At 40.0% G+C, this 23,082-nt stretch overlaps 1 protein-coding gene across 1 annotated transcript in view; it reads right to left on the bottom strand.

Moving 5' to 3' along the window:
- arid5b (AT-rich interaction domain 5B) overlaps nucleotides 1-23,082 on the bottom strand; it is a 176,041-nt gene that overhangs the window by 37,271 nt on the left and 115,688 nt on the right. Inside the window, exons 5-6 of the mRNA XM_060939591.1 lie at nucleotides 17,413-17,534; nucleotides 9,953-10,151 (exon numbers count right to left, since the gene is read on the bottom strand). Coding sequence (XP_060795574.1) covers nucleotides 9,953-10,151; nucleotides 17,413-17,534 — 321 coding nt within the window. The remainder of the gene's footprint in view (nucleotides 1-9,952; nucleotides 10,152-17,412; nucleotides 17,535-23,082) is intronic.

Raw genomic sequence — 23,082 nt, 5'->3', positions numbered from 1 at the left:
TTTAAACAGCCCTGTTCCAAACGGCTGATTTTTGTGCGTGGTCCTTTCAATAATAATGAGTCACTGCTTATCCCACCCCTTCTTCGGCTGGCCAATCAGGTAGCACTTTTCCTCATGAATATTCATTCACAAAGGCAGTTCTCAAGCTATGATTGCAGATCCTCAGATGAAGGGGTGGCATAATCTTAAAGTGCATATCACGGGTAAATTCAGGAGCAAGATCAATGTAATTCTCCTATTTTATATTAAACTTCGGTCAAATATCTGTCACATTCTGCATTTTGTGCAATTTTTTTTTTACCTTGCGCAATACCAGAAATATTCAGTTGAAATCGAGCCATTTGAGGCGAACTGGTCCGCCTCTGAAAAAACTTGCCATCTGGATTTCCCGGCAAACATTGATTTTCGTGACGTCGCGTGCGGGACGCCTCCCTCTGAATCCTACGTCAGCGCTGGTTTGTTTATGAGAAAACGACCTGGTGGTTTTCTGCAAATTTCTTCAACGTTATCGGGTAATTATTAAAATGGTTAACAGATGTATCGTAGGAGGGTGTAGCAACATTACATTCTTCATCCAAAGGTGAAGTAACATTGCGCTCAGGTGACAATTCCATATTTCAATGCAAAATCGCTAGCTGCTAAACTTTGTCTACACAGGCTGTGCACTGAAACCGTGCAAAGCTCGCGCAGCCTGCTGGCGCTTCCGCAGGTAACGTCACGAATCTGGCTCCAGACTCCCTTGGGATTTTTCCAGACGCATTTTGTTATTTGTGACAAGTCATGGCATCCACGGACACATGTCGGCCGAAACGAATCCGAGAAAATCGCAAAAGAAGCATTTTTTTTCGAAAAAAAAAATGCTTCTTTTGCGATTTTCTCGGATTCGTTTCGGCCGACATGTGTCCGTGGATTCCATGACTCGTCACATTTTATTTTTTTCTGCTGTAGACAGATGGCCTTGTGCAAAATTACCCTTCTGGATGAGTGTGTAAAGGGACATACTTTCATATAAAAAAAAAACGAATTTGGTCCAGGATATGCACTTTAACCCCTTGGCTGCCACCCATAATTAATTGTAATGTGCCGGGCATATAGGACAAAAATAGGTCAAAATTGGGATATTTTGATAATCTTTCTCTAACTTGTTCAGAACTTTATATTTTTAATATTTGTATAGAAAAATCACAAAAAAACACTGTTGTAGAGTAAAAATAACTTTAGTAATCAAAAACAACTTCAGAAACATCCAAAAAAAACCAAGACAACGGGTCTTGTCAATGAGAACCTGTCCATAAACATGAATTACTAGTACTTGAAAACACAATGTACACCAAGGGTCCATGTATTCCAAGTAACTGGGTACCATTTTTATGATGGTCTTTGGTACGACCCGACCGTGAATAGAACTCGCGATCGAGAGGCGGACACGCTAACCACTAGGCCAACTCGCGGTAATGTACCACTGCGAAGTAAAAGTAATGTGCCATGTAAGGTACATAAAAGGAGGTGTTTATGACGAGTAGCGTACGTCATAAGGCACAGCGGTAAAAGATTTCATGACGTGCGTGACTCATCCAAGGGCACTGAAGGGGTTAATGAGCTCCTCTTGTGACATAGAAAGGGGAGTAAAATCTGAACAGCTTGTTGAAGCTCGTGTTTCCTGTCTTATTTCAGAGTTTGTAGGTTGTTAGGCTCCAGATACCCAAATGTGTGTGTACAAGCACTGAAAAAGTGAGTTTTTCATAATATGTCCTCTTTAAATCTACGTATTTAAAACATTTTTTTGTTAATACAGGCTTATGAAACTGGCATACAAATGACTATAAATATGCAAACTAAAAAAAAAAACTTTCAATATCAGTTATGTTTATAATGAACTATGAATTCATTCATGTCATGTTATACTTATTTATGAAATGCATTACACTTTATAGCAGTGATCATAACACATTATATCACTAACACCAAAGAAACCCAGTCCCGCTGAGCATAATGCATTATGAGACAATTTTATTTTGCGTTTACTACAAAATGTTTCCTCACAGTTCAAAACTTTATGTGCGATTTTGTAAATTTAGTGCTCATCTCTATCTTAGCAATATAAACCATTACAAATGCCACTGATTAAATGTTTACATCTCGCACTCACAAAAACAACTTATAAACTATTATAATAATACATCTGTTTATAATCTATACTCACCTCGGTATTAGTGACTGATATTGAAGAGTTCTAGACACCACTTATATTAGGCGTATCAGACGCTCGCTGGCTGTGCTGTGAAAATTGTGCATGCAGACGCTCATCTAAGTTTCCAAATCTGTCATTGCTTAACTCTTGAATATTTTTTATCGTGAATACCATCATTAAAAAGCTTATAATTTCTGCTTTCCTAAGAAACGTATCTCGTTAAGATCTGTTCAGTGCTTTGGGAGTAACGGCAGGTTGAAGTTGGTATAACAGAGTTCACTCTCTGCTCGCGGGACGTCAGGAAACTGCCGGTGCTTTCTGAGTCACGGGAAATTGGATGTGGCTCTCTCTTCTGATCGATTTCCAACTGGATTACTCGTGAATATCAATCAGATAACTTTTACAGGAATGTTCTCTGGCTTTCACTGTTTCTGATGAAGTATTCAGCAAAATTTTCCATCAGCTAGTTTTGATGTTATGATTCATGGGAGACTTTGAAGTGAGTTTTCGTAGCTTTACCTACTTATTTTTCCAAATCAAACTGATTCATCTAAATAAATAACTATTTTAGAATAGAACTGGAGTTGTTTTGATGAAAAATACTGAGATCTTAGTGGTCGGAATGAGATGTTCAAAAACCAGAAGTCAGAAACACGAGTGTCAAGTTCAGTTCAGTTAACTGGAATTGTTTATTGGATGTGGCTCTCACAGTTTTTTCGAGGTTTGCCTTGAAATCTGTGAATATTAATTGAAATAATCATTTTTATTCTTTCATGTAAACACTAGTAGGCCATATTTAGAAATACAAAGGCCTGCAGAGCACAAACAGGGTATTAGAAATATTCTTTTATAACTTTATTTTGATAGAGAATGGTAGATGTGAATGACGTTCAATGCTTATTTATAAATATTTTATAATTAACATGGATTTCTCCTTCTTTGTGATGTATAAATGAGAGCTAAGATCAGCTATATATTGCACAAATAAAGCCATTTGGTGAAACTTGGAAGAAGAGAGTGTACCGATTTAACGTTTGGTTTTTTTTAACCTAATTAGCATAATTAATACTCATTAAATACTAATTTGCAGAATTGTTTTTTACTAATTTTTCAAACTTTGTATTCAGTATACATCCATCTATGTTCCTGCCAATTTCCATGAAAATATCTTGAAAAATAAAAAAGTCCTTTAGAAAGAAACATTTGATCTCATTGGTTAATGAGGCCCATTTTGGACCATGTGATCCTCATACAGAATATTACGGCAGTTTTCTAAAAATTAAGCCGTTTTCGAGCTTTCATTTGTAATATCTCAATAACAGATAAACATATTTTAATTCTGTAAAAAGTGCGTTGTTCTGCATTCAATTCTGAATTCAGTGAGAGCAGTTTCAAGCAATTGGATTGAATTTGAATTTTACCTGATATGCCTACTTATATAACAATTTATAGGGGCCTTTCACATGGCGTCATTGTAACTGTGGATTTGTTTACGCGGCCATGTTACGGGCAAGCTTTGTGTTTGACAACAACCAGTACAGTAGCGGCACAAGTGTACGCGAGTGACTTTAAGCCCAATTTCTACAGATAAACTTGTAGAAGTTCCATCTAAAAGAACAATGCCAAAGACCTGTAGTGCTTTTGGATGTAATAACAGACATGGAGATAAACCTGGTTTAACTTTTCACCACTTCCTGGCGAACCCAGAAAGACAAGAACAATGGCGAGCTGCAGTTAAGTTGTAAGACTGGATACCAACAAAGTATTTTCCTGTGTGTGGAGAACATTTTATATTAGGTTAGTGTGAAAGCTTTGTGCACTTATTATTTCTCCTAACACCTTTCCTAGCTCAAGGCCATTCAGTTATAAAAACCGCATGGATCTGGATCTAGCCTCAGCATACTCAAGTTAACATTCAACAAGTCTGTAAGTTGGTGTAACATGGACAGAACTTTGGTAAGCATGTCATACTTAGCAGCTCCACTACACTACAAAAAACATGCCAAATGGCAAACGTATGAACGTTAAAATGGAGATGTGGATGTGAACTTTGGAGGCGATATATTTTATTAGACCTAATGCTTGGCGAGACTAGCAGCATGTTTGGTATGTACTGATAATGTTGGCGAGGCCAAACACCTTAAAATATGCTAGATCTAGGCTCCGGCTTGTTTCTTACTGTTAGAAGTCCACATTTGAGCTTACCTTTGTCATAATAAGGTATTTTTTTTTAATCAGGAATTTACCACATGCACAACACCTGCCTCGAAATATTGGTAGGCATCTGTACTTTTATCTGCCTTTAGCATCTTTGGTGTATTTAGAAATCCCAAATACTAAATAGTTCAGGATGTCATAGTGTCCTAAATCCGGTCGCTGGTTTGCCGAATGCTTTTCAAGTAGAATAAATACATTCGTGGGTAAATTAAGAAGAAGAAGCCTTTATTTTTGTCACATGTGAACTCAAGCACAGTGAAATTCCCCCTCTGCATTTAATCCATTTGAAGTAGTAAAAACACACACACACAAGTGAGCAATGAGTGCACACACCCACACACCCAAAGCAGTGTGCAGAATAAATAATAAATACATACATTTGTGGGTAAATTATATGGATCTGTGATGCCTGCATGTTTCAGCTTTTGGATGTAATGCAATCTGCTGGTATAAAATAAATCTGTAATCGTTTCAGAGAGATTGCACTGACTGCAATCGTCTCGTGTTTCATTATTAACTGTCGCGGTTATGTTTCTTTGTTTGCTCGTGTGAAAAAAAAAATCTGTGACATCAGCTGAAAAGCCCCGATAGCTGCATTACAAACATGGCTATAAACTGGAAAGCCTTTTCATAAACAATGTGTATACTGCCTTGAATACATGTTATAATGTATTCCTGGGTAATTATACATATGTCCTTCAGAGAAAGTGTGAACAAACTTTTCTTTGTTGTCTACGCTCGCTTTTTCCCCCGATAGGTGAGTTTACTCTGTGCTAATTAATTTAAATTAAGGAAAGAATCTAATGCTGATTGTTTATGTTAAGGAAAAGCAACAGTTGAGGATAAGGGGTAATTAGTTTGTTCTATCATCTGGAGATTGCTAGTTCACTGTATCATCTGTACCCGGGAACTTAATGCTGTGTTCACACTTATACCGGTACGATAGTGGTATAACTGTATCGATACAAAGTATACCGGTACAGTTTAGTGCATCTGTCCACACTAGCGAGAAATGTTTGCGGTTTTCTTTCACGGAAGTTGAAATGTGCGTGCGCGAAATGTTTCCGTGGTTACCGAGTAACTTCCTTCCGAGAATATGGCGGATGAAACAACGTGTGTGTGCTTTTTGTTGTCAATGTACAGTCTGTATTTCTGGCGGTCATTTATTCAGTCGAATTGTATAAAACACGCGAGGCAGTTGAGAAAGAAACAAAGAAAACGAATCTCCCTTTCTCCCCCCTCACTTTCTCCCTCTTCCCTTCTCTTCCCCTCCCTTTTCCCCTTCCTCCTTTCTTCCTCCCTCTTTCCCCTCCCTCCCTCCCCCTCTCCCTTTCTCCCCCCTTTCTTTGCTCCATGTAGCTCCACGGTCGTTTTGAGCCATTTTTTGATGTTTTATTTACAGCTGGAAAGCACGGGCGTATTGTATTGTATGAATAACCCGGAAGACGTAGGAATGGTTCATTGTGCTTGCGCATTATATTTGTATCGATACAGAGCCGCTTCATCTGTCCACACTACAGCGAAGGGCTACAGTACCGATACTGTACCGGTACGAAACCCATACATTTGTGGGTTTCGTACCGATACAGTTATACCGCTACAGTACCGGTATAGTTGCTAGTGTGGACAGGTGTTGCGGTATGAAAGTAGTTTCGTATCGGTACAAAATCCCTAGTGTGGACAGGGTATAAGAGAGCAAAATTGGCCATGCTCTCAGGGAGGGAGGGAGGGAGGGAGGGGTGGCATACTCTCTCTCCCTTCTATCAATTACAGTAACAGTAGCCAATCCTGTGATGGGGTGAGCTCAGTATGCAGGAGTGGGCGGATAGTGCTTTCCTCTGAGTGTGTTACGCCGCCCTGACGTTGCATGAGCAGCAGTTTGAGAAAGATGCAGTCGACTGGCATGACATGCCTCGGAGGAAGCATGTGTTAGCCTTCGCTCTCCCTTGTTGGAAGCTGTTGTGCGCTCGGGGAGATCTGTCTAGTGTGTGGGATTTGGCCATGACTAAATTAGGGAGAAAATTGGTGAAATAAAAGCAACAAAGAAACAAAAACAAAACAAAGGAGTAAAAAGATGGATGGATACAAAATGGACAGATAAATTCAACGTGTTAAAGGACAATTCAGTAGTTTTTAATTAGATTCGTCCAGCAGAGAAGTACAGTACGTTCAAAATCCAGAAAAAGGAAACATAAAACCTTTTTTCTTATTGACGTTTGCAACACAAAAGATTTAACTTGATATGGAACCTTGTTCAAACTTAATGTACGTCAAGGTCGATGCTGTAACTATGGTTCCTATTTCAACTGAATTCCACCTCTTGTCACGCAGCACGTTTCCCTGTGCATCAAGTGCTTCTCAAGCGTTTATATTCACGTCATGTCACGTGCCTTTGTTTCGGTCCTGTCACTGCTACTGTATGTTTCCTGAATGCGTCCAGGTGTTGTGTTAATCCTGTGATTAGTTTGTTTATGTATACCCTATTGTGCCTTATCATGCATTTTGTCTGTTAATTCCAAGCCTTGTTCTTTGCTTTGGTGTTTCCTGGTTCTGACCCTGCTTATGTTTTCATTTTCAAATGATGGATTATCCCTTTCTGACATTACCTGCATGTGTAATGAATACCCGTTTTTAACAAACATGTTGGGTTTACGCACTAGCCTCCTCCTGCCAGAACAGTGCCTGCTGCACTACACTCAACACATTGCTCATTTTTTTAGCCGGATTAATTAGCATGCACGAATGACGGACGATTTTTCCAGCAGGTATGTGGAAACACTGACAAAACCAAGCAAAATAAAGTCAAGTGTAAAAACCTGGTCTCCAACTCTCCTGCTATAAGAAAGCCTGACTCTTTGATGTGTAATGTGAAGACTAACCCTGTGTCCGAAATCGCTCCCTACTCACTATACAGGGCGCTATATAGTGAGGACGCCATTTTGTAGTGGTGTCCGAAACCTTAGTGAGGATTATTTACACCCTATATAGTGCACTCAAAGTATCCCACAATGCATCACGAAAAGTAGTGTACAACGATGGTCACTATGCATTGCGGTCACGCTGAAAGAAATCAAATTAAAAGCAGGGCTTTGAACCAGAATTTTTTTCCTATTGGTTCGTTCCGAACAGAAACGGAATTTTAACGTTTCCGGTTTTGGGTTCCACCATTAAATAGACGTTCCCGAACCGGTTAGAACAAAAAAATTTCGTTCCCGGAATGGTTAATTACGTTCCCTGTCAGCTGTTTAACAAATGGCTATAAAATTATGTCTCTGTCTCATCCAGCTTAAGCCAAATGTAGGCTAATTCTATTACAACCTTCATTAAATAAGACAAGAAATAATTCAAAACAATTATTATTTCAAATGTTGGCGATTTGGATTCTCAGTATGTCTTCCCATCTACACAAACAGAAAAAGTGCCAAAAATGAAAGATAATTCGTTTAGTGTGTTACCAAAGGCTAGTCAGGCCCTATACAGGGCTTTCCACAAGCGCCGGCTGCCGGCCATACAGCCGGCACACAATTAAGTCCAGCCGGCTACTTTAATGACTATTATTTTTGTAGCCCACAGGCTCTAAATATTAATTTTCGATTTTAATAAAATTAAATGTTTATCTAACGGACTGACAATAATGTCAAACTGAACCGCACGCATTTAAGTTGTGATTCGCGCTGTTTGTACCGATAATAACCACAAATTCCCCGCCGACTTCGTTGATCCGCGGCCCCGACATGCGGTGTGCGCGTGCGTGCACTCGGCGGAGGCAGTAGTGCGCGCGCACTAGGCGGAGTTTATTTTGTGTTTAACACCCACCCCCGGCTGGCTACTTGTTTGTCATGGCTGGCTAGTATGAGCCTTAGTGGAAAGCCCTGTATGCATTGATAGGCTAACAGAGGTTAACGTCATTTAATGTTCGCGAGCCTCTCATTAACGTGGACAAATATATTGATATTGTGTTTGAAATTGACGTTTTTGAATAACGATAGACTGCAATATTTACCTCTTATTTAAGATGTGGAGACGTGATAGTAGTCCACCCTCCCGCTCTCTCCATTCAGTCAGCGAACGTCACACAGGAAGTGAACCCCAGCGGGTCATAGAAACTTGCGCAGGAGAAGAATGACTTTTATTTGTAGGCTATGGAAACTTTGAGGAACGAAATAAAAACCGGTATTAACCGGTTACCATTATTTTTAATAAGCGTTTCTGTTCCAGAACATAAAAAATAATAAAGTTTCTGGTTTCGTTTCTGTTCCATGTGAAATAGAAAAAGTTCCCGGTTTTCGTTTTCGTTCCTTGAACCGGTTCAAAGCCCTGATTAAAAGTCTCAAATTTGATTTAATAAAACGCAGTGACAAAGAAGAAGAAAGTATTCAGCCTTGATTTTAAAAAACTGAAAGCTGCAGGTACTTTGTATTGATTAATGTAGGAAATGCGCTCGGTATAATATAGATTTGGGTGGCACGGTGGTGTAGTGGTTAGCGCTGTCGCCTCACAGCAAGAAGGTCCGGGTTCGAGCCCTGTGGCCGGCGAGGGCCTTTCTGTGCGGAGTTTGCATGTTCTCCCCGTGTCCGCGTGGGTTTCCTCCGGGTGCTCCGGTTTCCCCCACAGTCCAAAGACATGCAGGTTAGGTTAACTGGTGACTCTAAATTGACCGTACAGTAGGTGTGAATGGTTGTCTGTGTCTATGTGTCAGCCCTGTGATGACCTGGCGACTTGTCCAGGGTGTACCCCGCCTTTCGCCCGTAGTCAGCTGGGATAGGCTCCAGCTTGCCTGCGATCCTGTAGAAGGATAAAGCGGCTACAGATAATGAGATAAGATGAGATGAGATAATCTAGATTTATCACAATAATACATGCATGTGTTTATTATTTTGAAAACCCACCAGCCGACTGATCTGGCACGTTTTAACTGTGCGACAGCAATGACGTAAAGACCAGCGTGATGGACTAGTGTCCGAAAGCGTTTTTTTTTTCCCATTTTACCAATGAGCTCACTATATAGTAATTCCCTATATAGGGAGTAGGGAGTAGTGAACGAGTGAGCGATTTCGGACACAGGGCCAGTCTCATAGCCAAAATGCTGGTAAATGCTTTGCTAACTTATTTCTCGAGGATGAAAACATGGCGTGCTTTTTAAATAAAAATAAACACATATTCGTTTATTTGCCTTACCATGTATTAGTGCACGAACTCGCATGCCATACGTATGTCATTAGATTACTTTAGCTGTCACATGTTAACCTGGTTTTCTGCAGACGACAGCCCTAAGGGCTAGCTAATGAATTTATGATTTGTTCACTCCAGCTGATTATTTATTAAAAAGTTAATTACAGTGTGACCTTTTCACTCATAATAGCAACAGGCTATCGAGAGCCATCTGTCTGGACCATATGAAAAAAAAAAAAAAAACTTGGCGTCACTTTGCATGTGTAAGGATATTTTATAAACTGTTGATTGAAACCTTATACAGAAGGACCCTTCGAGAAAAGTGTGAGAGAGGGAGAGAGAGACAGAGAGAGAGCAGGAATTACAACTTACTCTGCTTGAACCCTAGATATGGTATTCGCTCAATAGGGGTCTTCCTCTCTTTCATGTACTTGTAGAGCGCCACTAGGAAGGCCTGCTCTTCAGCGCGGCACTCCTCCCCTGACTCCTCCTTGCTCTTCTCCTCGGCTAACACTTTTTTGCAGGTGCTGCTCTTAGGTTTGGACACCAATGCCTTTGTTTCTGCTTTCGCCTACATGACGATGAGGAAAGAGGATTAGCAAGGGTTAATTCATCAGACAGGCATCGAGTTCCTTCGGTGAACACATCATTGACCAGGCACTGATCGTGTGAAGTTCAACTGCCTTACTTATACTGCACATGACTAGCAACGCTCAACTGAACTATGATGAAGTGAAGTGCAACCAAAATGCTGATGCTAAACATTATAGCCTCCATATGAAGCATCCTATAGATCTGAACTATGTAGGCTGTAATGTACATGGAGCTCTAATTCGCTGGGAAAAAAAGTAGATGCGCTGAAATGTTTCACAATCTAGCTTTTTGGTTTCTGAGCACAGGAGTGCAGGAGGTGGGCGTGTTGGACGTTGAGTCCGCAGTCAGATCCCAGGTGCCGGCTTCAGTCATGCAGTTGAACTCGACAGCCAGCCATGGCCCACACGTGTCTGCTTAGCCATCTGCTCGCAACAATCACACGCATTTATTTTCCAAAAGAGCTATCAAGGCTAGCAGGATATGTGAATGAAAAAAAAAACAAAACACAAACAGTGGAAACTACTTCACCACTAAATAAACACAGCTTGGAAACAAGACCCAATACAGAACAAAGGCTTTTCAACGATCTGCTAGTGGAACTAAAAACTCTCTGGTGTTCAGCATGACAGATGTAAATCAGCTCATTTTGCATTGGTGGATCTTGAGCTTTATTTAATTAAAACAAAATTCTGGCTTTTGTAAAAAAAAAAAAAAAATTCTATTATTTATTCACGGGTATTCGACCTTAACTTTTAAACCCACTTGCCATGGGGGAGCAAGTGGGGGTTAATTTCCACTTTCTCCCCAATATTATCACTTGTCCCCTATTTTGCGAGTATTTTTTTTTAGGAAAACCATAGAATAGTTGTGAATTGCAACATAAAATGAAGATCACGCACTGAGTTGAAGTTTGGTTATTGATTAAGTTGATTATTAAGTTTGGTTACTTTTTACTTTTACTTGTAACGGACAATAACAATTTTATCCAAAATAGTTTTTCCTGCCTTAGTCGATTTATTTCCATTTCACATGCACGCAGCTGTCGTAAAGTTCAGTGTGTTTGTGTAGAACTCTCTCTCAGGCTGTAGGTTCATTACTCAATAATGTAGAAATCATAAAATAGAACTCTATAACAAAGTTTGTTATATAAAAACAATAGGGTGCCAAGACTTTTGAACAATTCTGTGTTTGAGAATATTTATATATCGTTTTTTTTGTTATATCATCCACCTCTAGGTTTAAATAAATAAATAAAAAAAACCCGCTCTGCGTCATGACAGACAGGATAATGTTTGAGTTTAAAATTATAGTTTAGTGTGTAGATTGTGGGTGTTTTATACAGACCTGGCAACCTGTAACTGAATCAGTGCAGCCTGTCTGTCATGACACAGTGCGTTTTTTTTTTTACCTAGAGGTGGATGATATAACAAAAAACGATATATAAATATTTTGCACAGGACTGTGTTCCTCTGACAACAGAAACAAAGCTCCAGCGCTCTCTGCTCTTAATCTGTTCTGTTCTTTCAGGATTTATCGTGTATGTCGTGCCTTGTTGAGTTTTTTATGCCTGAGTTGTTTGAAACCAATCTGGGTTTTCTGTGTCGAATAAGGAAGTGGCTTCACCTGTAAGAAAATCAAACACTTTCATGAAGGCGCTAATTCGAATGCGAGCAGAAAAAAAAAAAATACCGAGATTCTTAAGCAAACTCTAACATCCTCACTTCCGACTTTCTGTTTTTGTAAAATATATTTTAAATACAATCGTGAATTTCTCTGGAGTTTTCAGGCTGAGCTCCTCTCTTCGTAATCTTTAACGACTCATTTCCTCGTTGTTCTTGAAGCATTTGCTTCTATTTGTTAACGTTTTTCTTGATAGCGGGGAGACGGTAACGCCTTTTATCTATTTATCTGTTTGAACAAGCAAAAACAGTGCAAAAATGAACCATGTTGAAGACAGATTAAGCCTTGCTTGCATGAAAGATGGTGTCTGTTTGACCCCAGCTGTAATTATCACGTGATGCGAGACGTCATGCACAAGGGGTCTATAAACAGTACGCGTACCATACTACAACAGCGGGGGGATATAAAATAACTTGCAAAGCAGTAAATGAAACTGAGACTAAGAAAACAGCCAAGACATAAATGGCGGATACATAGTGAGGGACGCTTTTAGGAACTGAAATAAAGGATCAAAACGCCTTATTTTTGTGGTACCAGTTTGTAATATATGCTCATTCCAACTTGCCCGGTCAGGCATGTCGGGGACACATCCCACTTGCCCGAATGCATGTTTCACTTGCCCCGGGCAATCGGGCAGTCCTTAATGTCGAGCCCTGGTATTTAATACTGTATTTAAGGATTTGTATAGTTAATTTCTATTGCTATAACTATAGAACAACTACAGAACATTTCTATTCCTGTTTATATTCTATTCTACCAGAGCATCCTACTGAACCATTTCCAGTATGCATACTGCCTTGAATCTGTGATCATCTCACAATTATCTTCTGTGAGATCTATCTATCTATCTATCTATCTATCTATCTATCTATCTATCTATCTATCTATCTATCTATCTTACATTTTTTTCTTGCATTTGTGTGCCATAAAACACTGACTACAGGCACTGACTAAGCATAAAAAAAACACTGACTACACACTAATCCTAGAGACTTCAGCGACAGCTGAATTGTAACCAGCTTGCAGTATTCGTTCAACTTTCTGATTTATGATATCTGCAATATGCAGATATTTTAACAGAACCTGGCAACCTTGCTCTTGAGACAGTTCATTAAAGGGGAACTGAAGGCAAATTTCATCATCATCATCAAAATTCCATTTCTCATTTTATTAAATACCGGAATGCATTTTTGATCGCTATTTTGTCGCTGCTGTAGCAAGTTATGAGTGTTTGAAATACGCTCTGTAATATATCGGTCCATATGTCAAAGCGATGGCCGTAAACGAGATTAGTTGAGACCTGTGCGAGACATCGTAGGACGGAAGTAAAACGTACAGCGGAAATCAAAGTGACCAACATCTGCCAACGTTGTCAAAAGACGCGTGCGCCCTCTTTCGAATGCTGACGTAATCAAGCCGGAAGTTTTGTTTGTTTTGACAGCAATCGGGAAAGTTTGAAAAAAGTAGGCAGTAATCGTCATTTAAACTCGTTTTTGTGCAATATTTCGTTTGGAAAACAGTTTTCAAAATGGCGGCACTGACACCTGGCTGACACTTCACGTTTCTTCAAGTCTCGTGAAGATCGCGCGGATAAGCGACGCCTGCCGTGGACCAAACGAACTAAATTCAACACGGCTAAAAACCGAATAGGCCGATAAGTATAATATTGAATTGCGATTAGTTGCCAATACGAGTCACGATATAAGGGTTGTTTTACAATCAGGGTGCACAAGCTAAAAATCACATTTAACACTTATTATCTTCAATATCAAAAGGCTTGACTAAATAAGCTTGGTTGTTTATTGTAGCCCTGTGATAGCTCTATTTACCATGCAAAAAAAAATTGGTGATAACGTTATTTTTGGTGAATGTATGGCAATATGTCATATTTAGCAAAATTACTTGTGTCATTTAGAAAAAGTGCTTTTTTGACCACAGGTAGCTCCAAAAGGGATGCACTTAAATCATTCTTTATACCATAAAACAAATATTTGGTTCCATATCATTGGAAACATAGTTAAGTTTTAATGTTGAATGCCAGCAAGTTTTCAGACTATTTTGATCAAATTAGTCTGTAATTGTGTCAAAAAAATGTCCTCTCCGAGACAGCTAATTTTTCAATATAAAATAACATATCTAAAATGATTATTTTCATCCTAAAATGTGGTCAAGATATTGGGACATAAATATTAGAGACAACTAACACAAAGCTTACAGCCTTATATTTAAAAGCACTATGGAAGTAGTGGATTCTGAATTGTCAAAAAAAAAAGTCCTCTCCGAGAATCACTTCATTTGTTTCTCCCAGCCCTGCTTAAAGCGACACTTAATCTTCTTTATCTTATAGCAGATTACACAAAACTACCATACACACACACGTGTCAAAAAATTACCTGAGATCTGTTCTTTAACTTGTCCTTCACTTAAAAACTGGTACAAGAACCAGTTTGAATCAATTTGAATTTCGGACCCCTGTGACACAAACTTTGTACCCTGATTGTAAAACAACCCATAAGGTTACTAAAACCGAAAACGTAATTGAATAACACGTTAATTAAGAAATAAAGCAAGTTTAAAAATGACTAGTAATAGTATATGCACTGTTTGTTTTGTGTCAGCGGTGTGCTCCAGTAGCCTGACTTAAACACTGCCTTAATGTGCCATACGGTATAAGCTACTGGATGCCTTAATTTCTTTTGGGATAAATAAAATATCTATCTATCTATCTATCTATCTATCTATCTATCTATCTATCTATCTATCTATCTATCTATCTATCTATCTATCTGGACAATTATCATGAACATGAAACATATATAAACTGTGTATCTGTATCTGTATAACACAGATGGCTTTCTCTGATGCATCTTAGCTTCCCTTGTACATGCTGAAGAAAACAGGATGTTGTTTACCAGGGCGACTTCGCTATATAAGAATTCAATCAGTATCTCCGCTGCTGTCCAACATACGGCGCACGCACGTACGGTTTACATCATTTTATTTTAACTTTATAATGAACTTCGGTACAGCTAATATATCACGTTTATTTATACTCGACTTCAGTTTCATTTCCGATCTTGTTAACGAGTAATTAAGCCATAAAACAGTGATTCTGCACTAGTCCTAGCGATTTCAGCGACCGCTGAATCGTAACCAGCTTCCCGTATTTGTTCACCTTTCTGATTTACGGTATCTGCAATATGCGGATATTTTAACAGAACCTGACAACCTTGCGCTTGAGACAAAGTTCATTAACGTACTAGTAACAGGACGTGCACTGTTCGTTTCGTATCAGTGGTGCGCTCCGGTAGCCTGACTTAAACACTGCCTTAATGAGCTTCAAAATAAAACCATATTTCCACCATATTTCTGCACAAGAAATGCACTTTCACATATTGATGCGCTCTGCACAGGGCAGCACGTCTCTGAAAAAAATGATTTATACACCACATCTACCTGAATCTCAAAACTGATACGTATACAGTACCAGTCAAAAGCTTGGACACGACACTGAAGACATCAAAACTATGAAATAACATCTGGAACACAGATAGAATTATGTGGTAAAAAAACAAAAAAGTTTCATCTTTTAGATTCTTCAAAGTAGCCAACATTTACCTTGATGACGCTTTACACACTACGGGCATTATCTTAACCAGCTTCATGAGGGAGTCACCTGGAATGCTTTTCAATTAACAGGCGTGTCTCGTCAAAAGCTATTTAGTGGACTAGTTTCTTACCTTCTTAATGCGTTTGAGACCAAACAGTAAATAGTAAATAATAATAATAATACAGTAAATATCCCTATTTGAGGGGTGGCACGGTGGTGTAGTGGTTAGCGCTGTCGCCTCACAGCAAGAAGGTCCGGGTTCGAGCCCCGTGGCCGGCGAGGGCCTTTCTGTGCGGAGTTTGCATGTTCTCCCCGTGTCCACGTGGGTTTCCTCCGGGTGCTCCGGTTTCCCCCACAGTCCAAAGACATGCAGGTTAGGTTAACTGGTGACTCTAAATTGAGCGTAGGTGTGAATGTGAGTGTGAATGGTTGTCTGTGTCTATGTGTCAGCCCTGTGATGACCTGGCGACTTGTCCAGGGTGTACCCCGCCTTTCGCCCGTAGTCAGCTGGGATAGGCTCCAGCTTGCCTGCGACCCTGTAGAACAGGATAAAGCGGCTAGAGATAATGAGATGAGATGAGATCCCTATTTGAATAGCCCAACTGTAATAATCCATATTATATCCTGAACCGCTCAGCTAAGTAAAGAGAAACGACGTCCATCATTACTTTAAGACATGAATGAAATGGATTTTAATAAAAAAAAAAAAACAACAACAGAAAAACCACTGAATTAGAAGGCGTATCCAAGCTTTTGACTACTACTGTGTACTGAGCGTTGAACGGATACATTTACAGATGATAGCATTGTGTTACATCCAGGGCTTTGAACCGGTTCAAGGAACGAAAACGAAAACCGGGAACTTTTTCTATTTCACATGGAACAGAAATGAAACCAGAAACTTTATTATTTTTTATGCTCCGGAACAGAAACGCTTATTAAAAATAATGGTAACCGGTTAATACCGGTTTTTATTTCGTTCCTCAAAGTTTCCGTAGCCTACAAATAAAAAAGTCATTCTTCTCCTGCGCAAGTTTCTATGACCCGCTGGGGTTCACTTCCTGTGTGACGTTCGCTGACTGAATGGAGAGAGCGGGAGGGTGGACTACTATCACGTCTCCACATCTTAAATAAGAGGTGAATATTGCAGTCTATCGTTATTCGAAAACGTCAATTTCAAACACGATATCAATATATTTGTCCATGTTAATGAGAGGCTCGCGAACATTAAACGACGTTAACCTCTGTTAGCCTATCAATGCATAGGGCCTGACTAGCCTTTGGTAGCACACTAAACGAATTCTCTTTCATTTTTGGCACTTTTTCTGTTTGTGTAGATGGGAAGACGTACTGAGAATCCAAATCGCCAACATTTGAAATAATAATTGTTTTGAATTATTTCTTGTCTTATTTAATGAAGGTTGTAATAGAATTAGCCTACATTTGGCTTAAGCTGGATGAGACAGAGACATAATTTTATAGCCATTTGTTAAACAGCTGACAGGGAACGTAATTAACCGTTCGGGGAACGAAATTTTTTTGTTCTAACCGGTTCGGGAACGTCTGTTTAATGGTGGAACCCAAAACCGGAAACGTTAAAATTCCGTTTCTGTTCGGAACGAACCAATAGGAAAAAAATTCTGGTTCAAAGCCCTGGTTACATCCTTAGTATACACAGGCCGAAATAAGAAGCATGAAGTGGCGTCTCCTATAGTGGCAGCGGAAATGTACAGGAAAAGGCACGTGGGAACAGAGGTCGATGAAATAACGAGAGAAAAACAACTGTGGCTGTTTCTGACGACTCCACAGTGGGCTTTCATAAAATATTATGAAGTTCCGAGGAAACAGGAACCATGGGATGCCGAGAATGGAAAGTGACACTGAGGAGACAGAAAGACTGACAGAGACACATATATAGCTGCTGCTTATTGCTTAATGAGAGTGTTACCTTGTTGGGTGTCCTGACTTCGACACTGCCGGGCTCTTTGGTGTTTCCACTCTGGGCCTGTGAGTCTCTACGCTGGCATGTGGGGACCTTCTTCTTCCGGGGCCGGCCCTTCAAATTGGGTGCTGTGGAGAGCAGAGAGAGAGAGAGAGAGAGAGAGAGAGAGAGAGAGCGATATGCTTACAGTCCAGCAGGCCATGACAGTGATTAGGACAAAACACTCCAGGTGTCTGAACCACCGTCCCTATACAGCCGCATGACGGCGCCAAATTAGTCGTCGGTGCTGACCAAAATACAGGAGTGATGAGGTTCTTCTTGAAACCGTAGACACAGAACAGCGTGGCGCTGCTGGAATGGAACGTTTTCGGATCGATTTCCTTCAATTCCGACATCCAAGTCTGCGTTTCAAGCACACTTTCTGGGTATATTTACTTCTGCATTCCTTATAATCTGCTGGAACACCCCATGCCTTATTTAACATAAAAAACATTCCAGCAATGTAAGCTGTGAAAGCTTGTGTCAATACTTGTGTGATACAATAACACTTTATAGGCAGGTGAGAAAATTCTTAACATGCCAGTTCTTAGAATAGCACTTCAGAGTAATCTTAGCGCATGTTCGCACGCTCCGATGTGTCCATGAGTGCTCGGGATTGACAGAGTCCCAGACTGTATTTGTTAAAGGCTTTACTTGCTGATCGACATGCTGGAGTTAATCGGCATGTTAAGAGGATGCATTGAGGCTTGGAAGAAAAAAAAAAACGTGCCAGCATTTTACAAAAACAGACGGCTATGGTGGAGGATTTAGTTTTCCACAAAGGCCTGAAAATGATGTCTGCGAACAAGATCAAAAGTGACAGACGTTGTTATTCTAAAAACAAGCGCACAAACTCTCCAGAGCTCTTGAGTTCAACTGAAGGCAGCATTCAACATCTGATGATAATCAAATCACAGCCAAGGTTACACCAAGCCCAAGGCTATACCCCATTGCCATTAGTGTGAGGAGAGCTAAACAAAAAATATCTGTCGAGAGAGAAAGAGACAGACAAACAAACCATACTCTAATCAGCAAAGGACAGCTCGATGTCTTTCTTCTTCCCCCCCCCCTCATTCAAATCTCCAGTCTGCACTTTCCTGGATAATTTCTCAGCAGTGAGCAGCAGGGGGTGGAGGGACGGAGGGGGAAGAAAAACAGCAGCTGAAATTAAACCTTTTCTTACAAGAATAAACATTTATATAAGCAGCTTTTATTGTCACCTTGGCAACAGGCGAGACTGTTTCGCTTCATGCAGTCCATGTGACAAACACATTTGCTCAGGCATCAAATCCAGCTCCTGCTGAGCTCTCTGCTGAGTTAATGAGGATATTTGGGGAAAATGGCGTGATTTGTTCTTGAATATCAAATGTCGGCAAATATATATATATATATATATATATATATATATATATAATATATATAGTGATTCCACGCTTATGGGTACTGAAATGGGGACATGAACTTATTCACCTAAAACCATTCATTTTTTTACCATCAGGTCACAAAACATGTAATCTTTAATGAATGATATGTTAAAAGATAACTTTAATTTTCTGAGATGTAATAAAAACATATTTATATGCCAAAGTCAAGCCTATGAGTTCCAAAATGATGTCTGTTACATTACTTCTGTTACGACTGTCCATCTCGCGTCTGTTACAAATTAATTACAATCTAGCTATATACCATGTTAATCTTATTGAAAGAATGTGTATGTTTATTCTACTACACGTTTATTAATTATATTTGCTAAAACATCACCTTCCTAGGTTTCCAAAAGTAATTCTACATTGTTAAAATTGAGAATCTATATGTCCACAACACTTCTGTTACGTTCTGACTTTGGCATGTAAATATGTTTTTATTACATCTCAGAAAATTAAAGTTATCTTTTAACATATCATTCATTAAAGATTACATGTTTTGTGACCTGATGGTAAAAAAAAGAAATGGTTTTAGGTGAATTTTTAAAAATAAGTTCATGTCCCCATTTCAGTACCCATAAGCGTGGAATCACTCATATATATATATATATATATATATATATATATATATATATATATATATATATATATATATATGTGTGTGTGTGTGTGTGTATACATTGTTGTCCCTGAGGCTGAATTATTCTCAAAGTTCATTCACGCCATTATATGAATTCCGGTCCTGTGAGTAATACAGTGCATTAGCTCTTATTCCTTGAGCTTGATTTGTCTTTGAGAGTTCCTCGGGAGAGTTTAATGCTTTACAAAGTGCAGCGGTTCGAAATGAATATCACGATTACGGTACTGTAGTTTGTGGAGGAAGGGGTTGGGGTGGGGAGGACGGGCCGGGTGGTCACATCACATGAAAGCGTCATGGAGGCGTCACATGTTCGACAGCAAACATCTGTCCCCTTTCCTCGTTGCCTCAAGAAAGAAAAAAAAAAAAAGGTGGTGGTGGTGGGAGGGTTGAGTGATGCAGACGCAGACAGAGCGTGAGAGAGAAAGTTGGAGAGAAAGAAAGAGAATATGTTAATCCTGCATCTCTCTTTCCTTGCTCTCCGAGCACTTCATTTTTCACACGTTAACACACCGCTTGGCTTTTCCACGCATTTGTCCCCTTCCCTCGTATCACTGACTCTCCTCTGGACTGACAAAACAGCTGCCCTCTTATTTTACTTCCTCCGGTACACAACGCTGGCTCTGTAGAACTGCGTCAGCGCGCTGCTATGAGAATGCAGAGAACAGTGACGCTGGCGATGACAAAGGTGTGATAACTTAGCCATTACGTTATGCTCCAGTATCGATGTCGGAAAAACACCACCGGCTCGTGACTGTGCCTATATTACATGTCTGTGGCGTTCGTGTGTAATATTATCCGCATCGAAGCCGGCACTCCACTGTCTCTGTTGCTTTACATAGACAGTCAGACAGACAGAGAGACAGACAGATAAATATAGATCGCAAGGTCAATTGGATATAGACAGTGATAATGAGGAGCAGTACATACACAAAGCGCTTCTCTGAGGCTCTCGGGATTAAGGTGTCAGAAATATAAATGCCAGCGTAGATGTACTGTATATGTATAACATATCGCACATTTCCCACAGACTGCGTTCTTGTCGTAATGTATCAACACTCCACATCCATCTGTTGCTCATTAGTCACGGAGGATTTAAGGATTTCGTTTACGGCAGGTTGTTTGAATGCTGCTGTTTCAACAGGTTGTTTGAACACTGCGCTGGGGGTCGAGGCTGTAATCGAGGGACCCCTCCGCCTTTCCTCCGAATCCACTGAGGAGCACTACAAGGCTTCCAGCGGATCAAATATCTGCTCGCGCATGCCTGTGGCCGTGTTTGTTCTTTGAAATATGTTTGAAACGCATCTGTGGCTTCTCCTGCCAAAGATTTGGGATGAGCCGTTTGAAGCTCGAGGGAAGTCTCAGAGGGAAACAAATTAAATGCGTCGCCTTACAGTGTTACCCAACAACCGATTTACCCCCACCCCTTTTCAAACACACGCTACCAGGGAATGTGACGGACGCCGCGTCTTCTCTCCTTCTGGCGAGGCTATAACCATCTTAATTCTTCGCTTCCACTACAGCCTTCATGAAATGCAACCAGGCCATAACATTGCTAATCTCAATACAATGTGCTGTAATTGACTGCTTTATTATTGACTTCCTCTTCACGTCTTTTGGTTTAGGATTTTGTTTGTAGTCTCAGAGTCACTTTGCCGGTGCTTCAAGCAGCATACAAACACACTGCAGACACAATCAATGCACGCCTGCTCTGACTACTTCATTTATGTTGCGGCGGAGCATCGCTCTCATTTTTGCCACCCGGCTATTTGTCCTCATTATTCTGGAGGGCAATTAATTAAGAGTGCTGCCAAATGGCATGCAAAATGGCCGATATTTCATACTGATAGTGAGCAAGAGAGTGGTGTCAGGGCCGCATCTAATTTGCGATCATATACCCTGGAACTAGAAAGATAGCTACACTTGTGGTCAAAAGTTTACATATAATGACATGAATGTCATCTTGGATATGAATGTCATGGCAATATTTGTGCTTTCAGTAATTTCTTTGAACTGTTCTTTTTCTGTGGCAGAATGATTGTACAGCATACATCTTTAATTAAAAAAAAAGAATTTGGTGCACAAGTTTTAATTTTCTTTGGGTTTTCTGAAATCAACACAGGGTCAAAATTATACATACACGGTCAAATGTTTACATCCGCCCACTTAGATTATTAATTCAGAGGTGCTGAAACTTCCAAAATGTCTCTTATCTTGCCAACACCGAGGTCTCTTAACTTCCTGTTAGTGATCATGATTGACTACAGCTGGTAGCTTCTCTGTGCCGTCATAAAAAGGGTTTGTTTACAGCACTCATTGGATTGACCAACACGCAGTAAAATGGGAAAGTCCAAAGAGCTCAGTGCAGATCTGAGAAAGAGGATCGCAGATGTACACAACTCCGGAATGTCTCTTGGAGCCATTTATAAACAACTGCAAATTCCAAGATCAGTTCAAACAATTGTATCCAAGTTATTGTGAGGTGTAGTCACTTTGCCGAGCCACTTTGCTTCAAGAAAACCCAAATTGTCACCCTCAGCTGAAAGGAAATTGGTTTGGATGGTCAGGAACAACCTGGGAACCACCATAGCCATGAACTGTTAGCTGATGGATCACTGTCTATAGTTCAGATCACCATGGACTAAGAGGCTGCTATCCAAGAAATAACCCCCTGCTCCTCAAGCTCCTCAAGTCTGAAGCTGACCACACGGACAAAGAAAAAGCCTTCTGGAGGAAAGCTGTATGGTCAGATGAGACAAAGATTGAGTTGTTTGGCCACAATGACCACCATGTACAGACGGACACTGTACCAGCTGGTGGTGGTGGTAGGATCATCATGCTCTGGGGCTGTCTTGCTGCCAGTGGAACTGGGTCATTGCACAAAGTGGATGGAATAATGAAGAAGGAGGACTACCTCAGGATTCTTCAGCATAAACCGTCAGAAACTTGAACACGACTTGGGACTTACAACAGGACAATGAACCCAAACACACATCAGAGCTGGTTGTGGAGGATAAAGCAGGCTAACATTAAGCTTAAAACAAGTCCTGACTTCAACCCTATTGAAAATCTATGGACTGTGCTTATAAGTCGAGTCCATGCCAAGAAAATTTAAAAAAAAAAAATTGAACTCTACCAATTCTACCATGAAGAGTCGTGAAATATCCAACCAGAATTCTGCCAGAAGCTTGTTCAGGGTAAACAAAAATGTTTGGTCAAGGTGAAGCTTACGAAGAGACATTTTACCCAAATATTAGGTGTGCTGTATGTATATTTTTGACCCTGTGTTGATTTCACAAAACCCAAAGAAAATTAAAACTAGTGCACCAAATTCTTTTTTTTTTTTTTTAATTAAAGCTGTATGCTGTACGATCATTCTGCCACAGAAAAAGAAAAGTTCAAAGAAATTACTGAAAGCACAAATATTGCCATGACATTCATAACCAAGATGACATTCATGTCACTGTATGTAAACTTCTGACCACAACTGTACAGAGAGACTGGAGCAGATGTGAAGGTTGAGTCGAAATCCCACGACTTGAGCCCAGCCTTTGAATGTGATCAGCTTTGTGCTGG

This window comes from Neoarius graeffei, chromosome 14 (assembly GCF_027579695.1).
Source record: "Neoarius graeffei isolate fNeoGra1 chromosome 14, fNeoGra1.pri, whole genome shotgun sequence".
Lineage (NCBI taxonomy): Eukaryota > Metazoa > Chordata > Actinopteri > Siluriformes > Ariidae > Neoarius > Neoarius graeffei.
The sequence above is the reverse complement of the archived record's forward strand: the minus strand, read 5'-3'. Positions and strand labels throughout refer to the sequence as shown.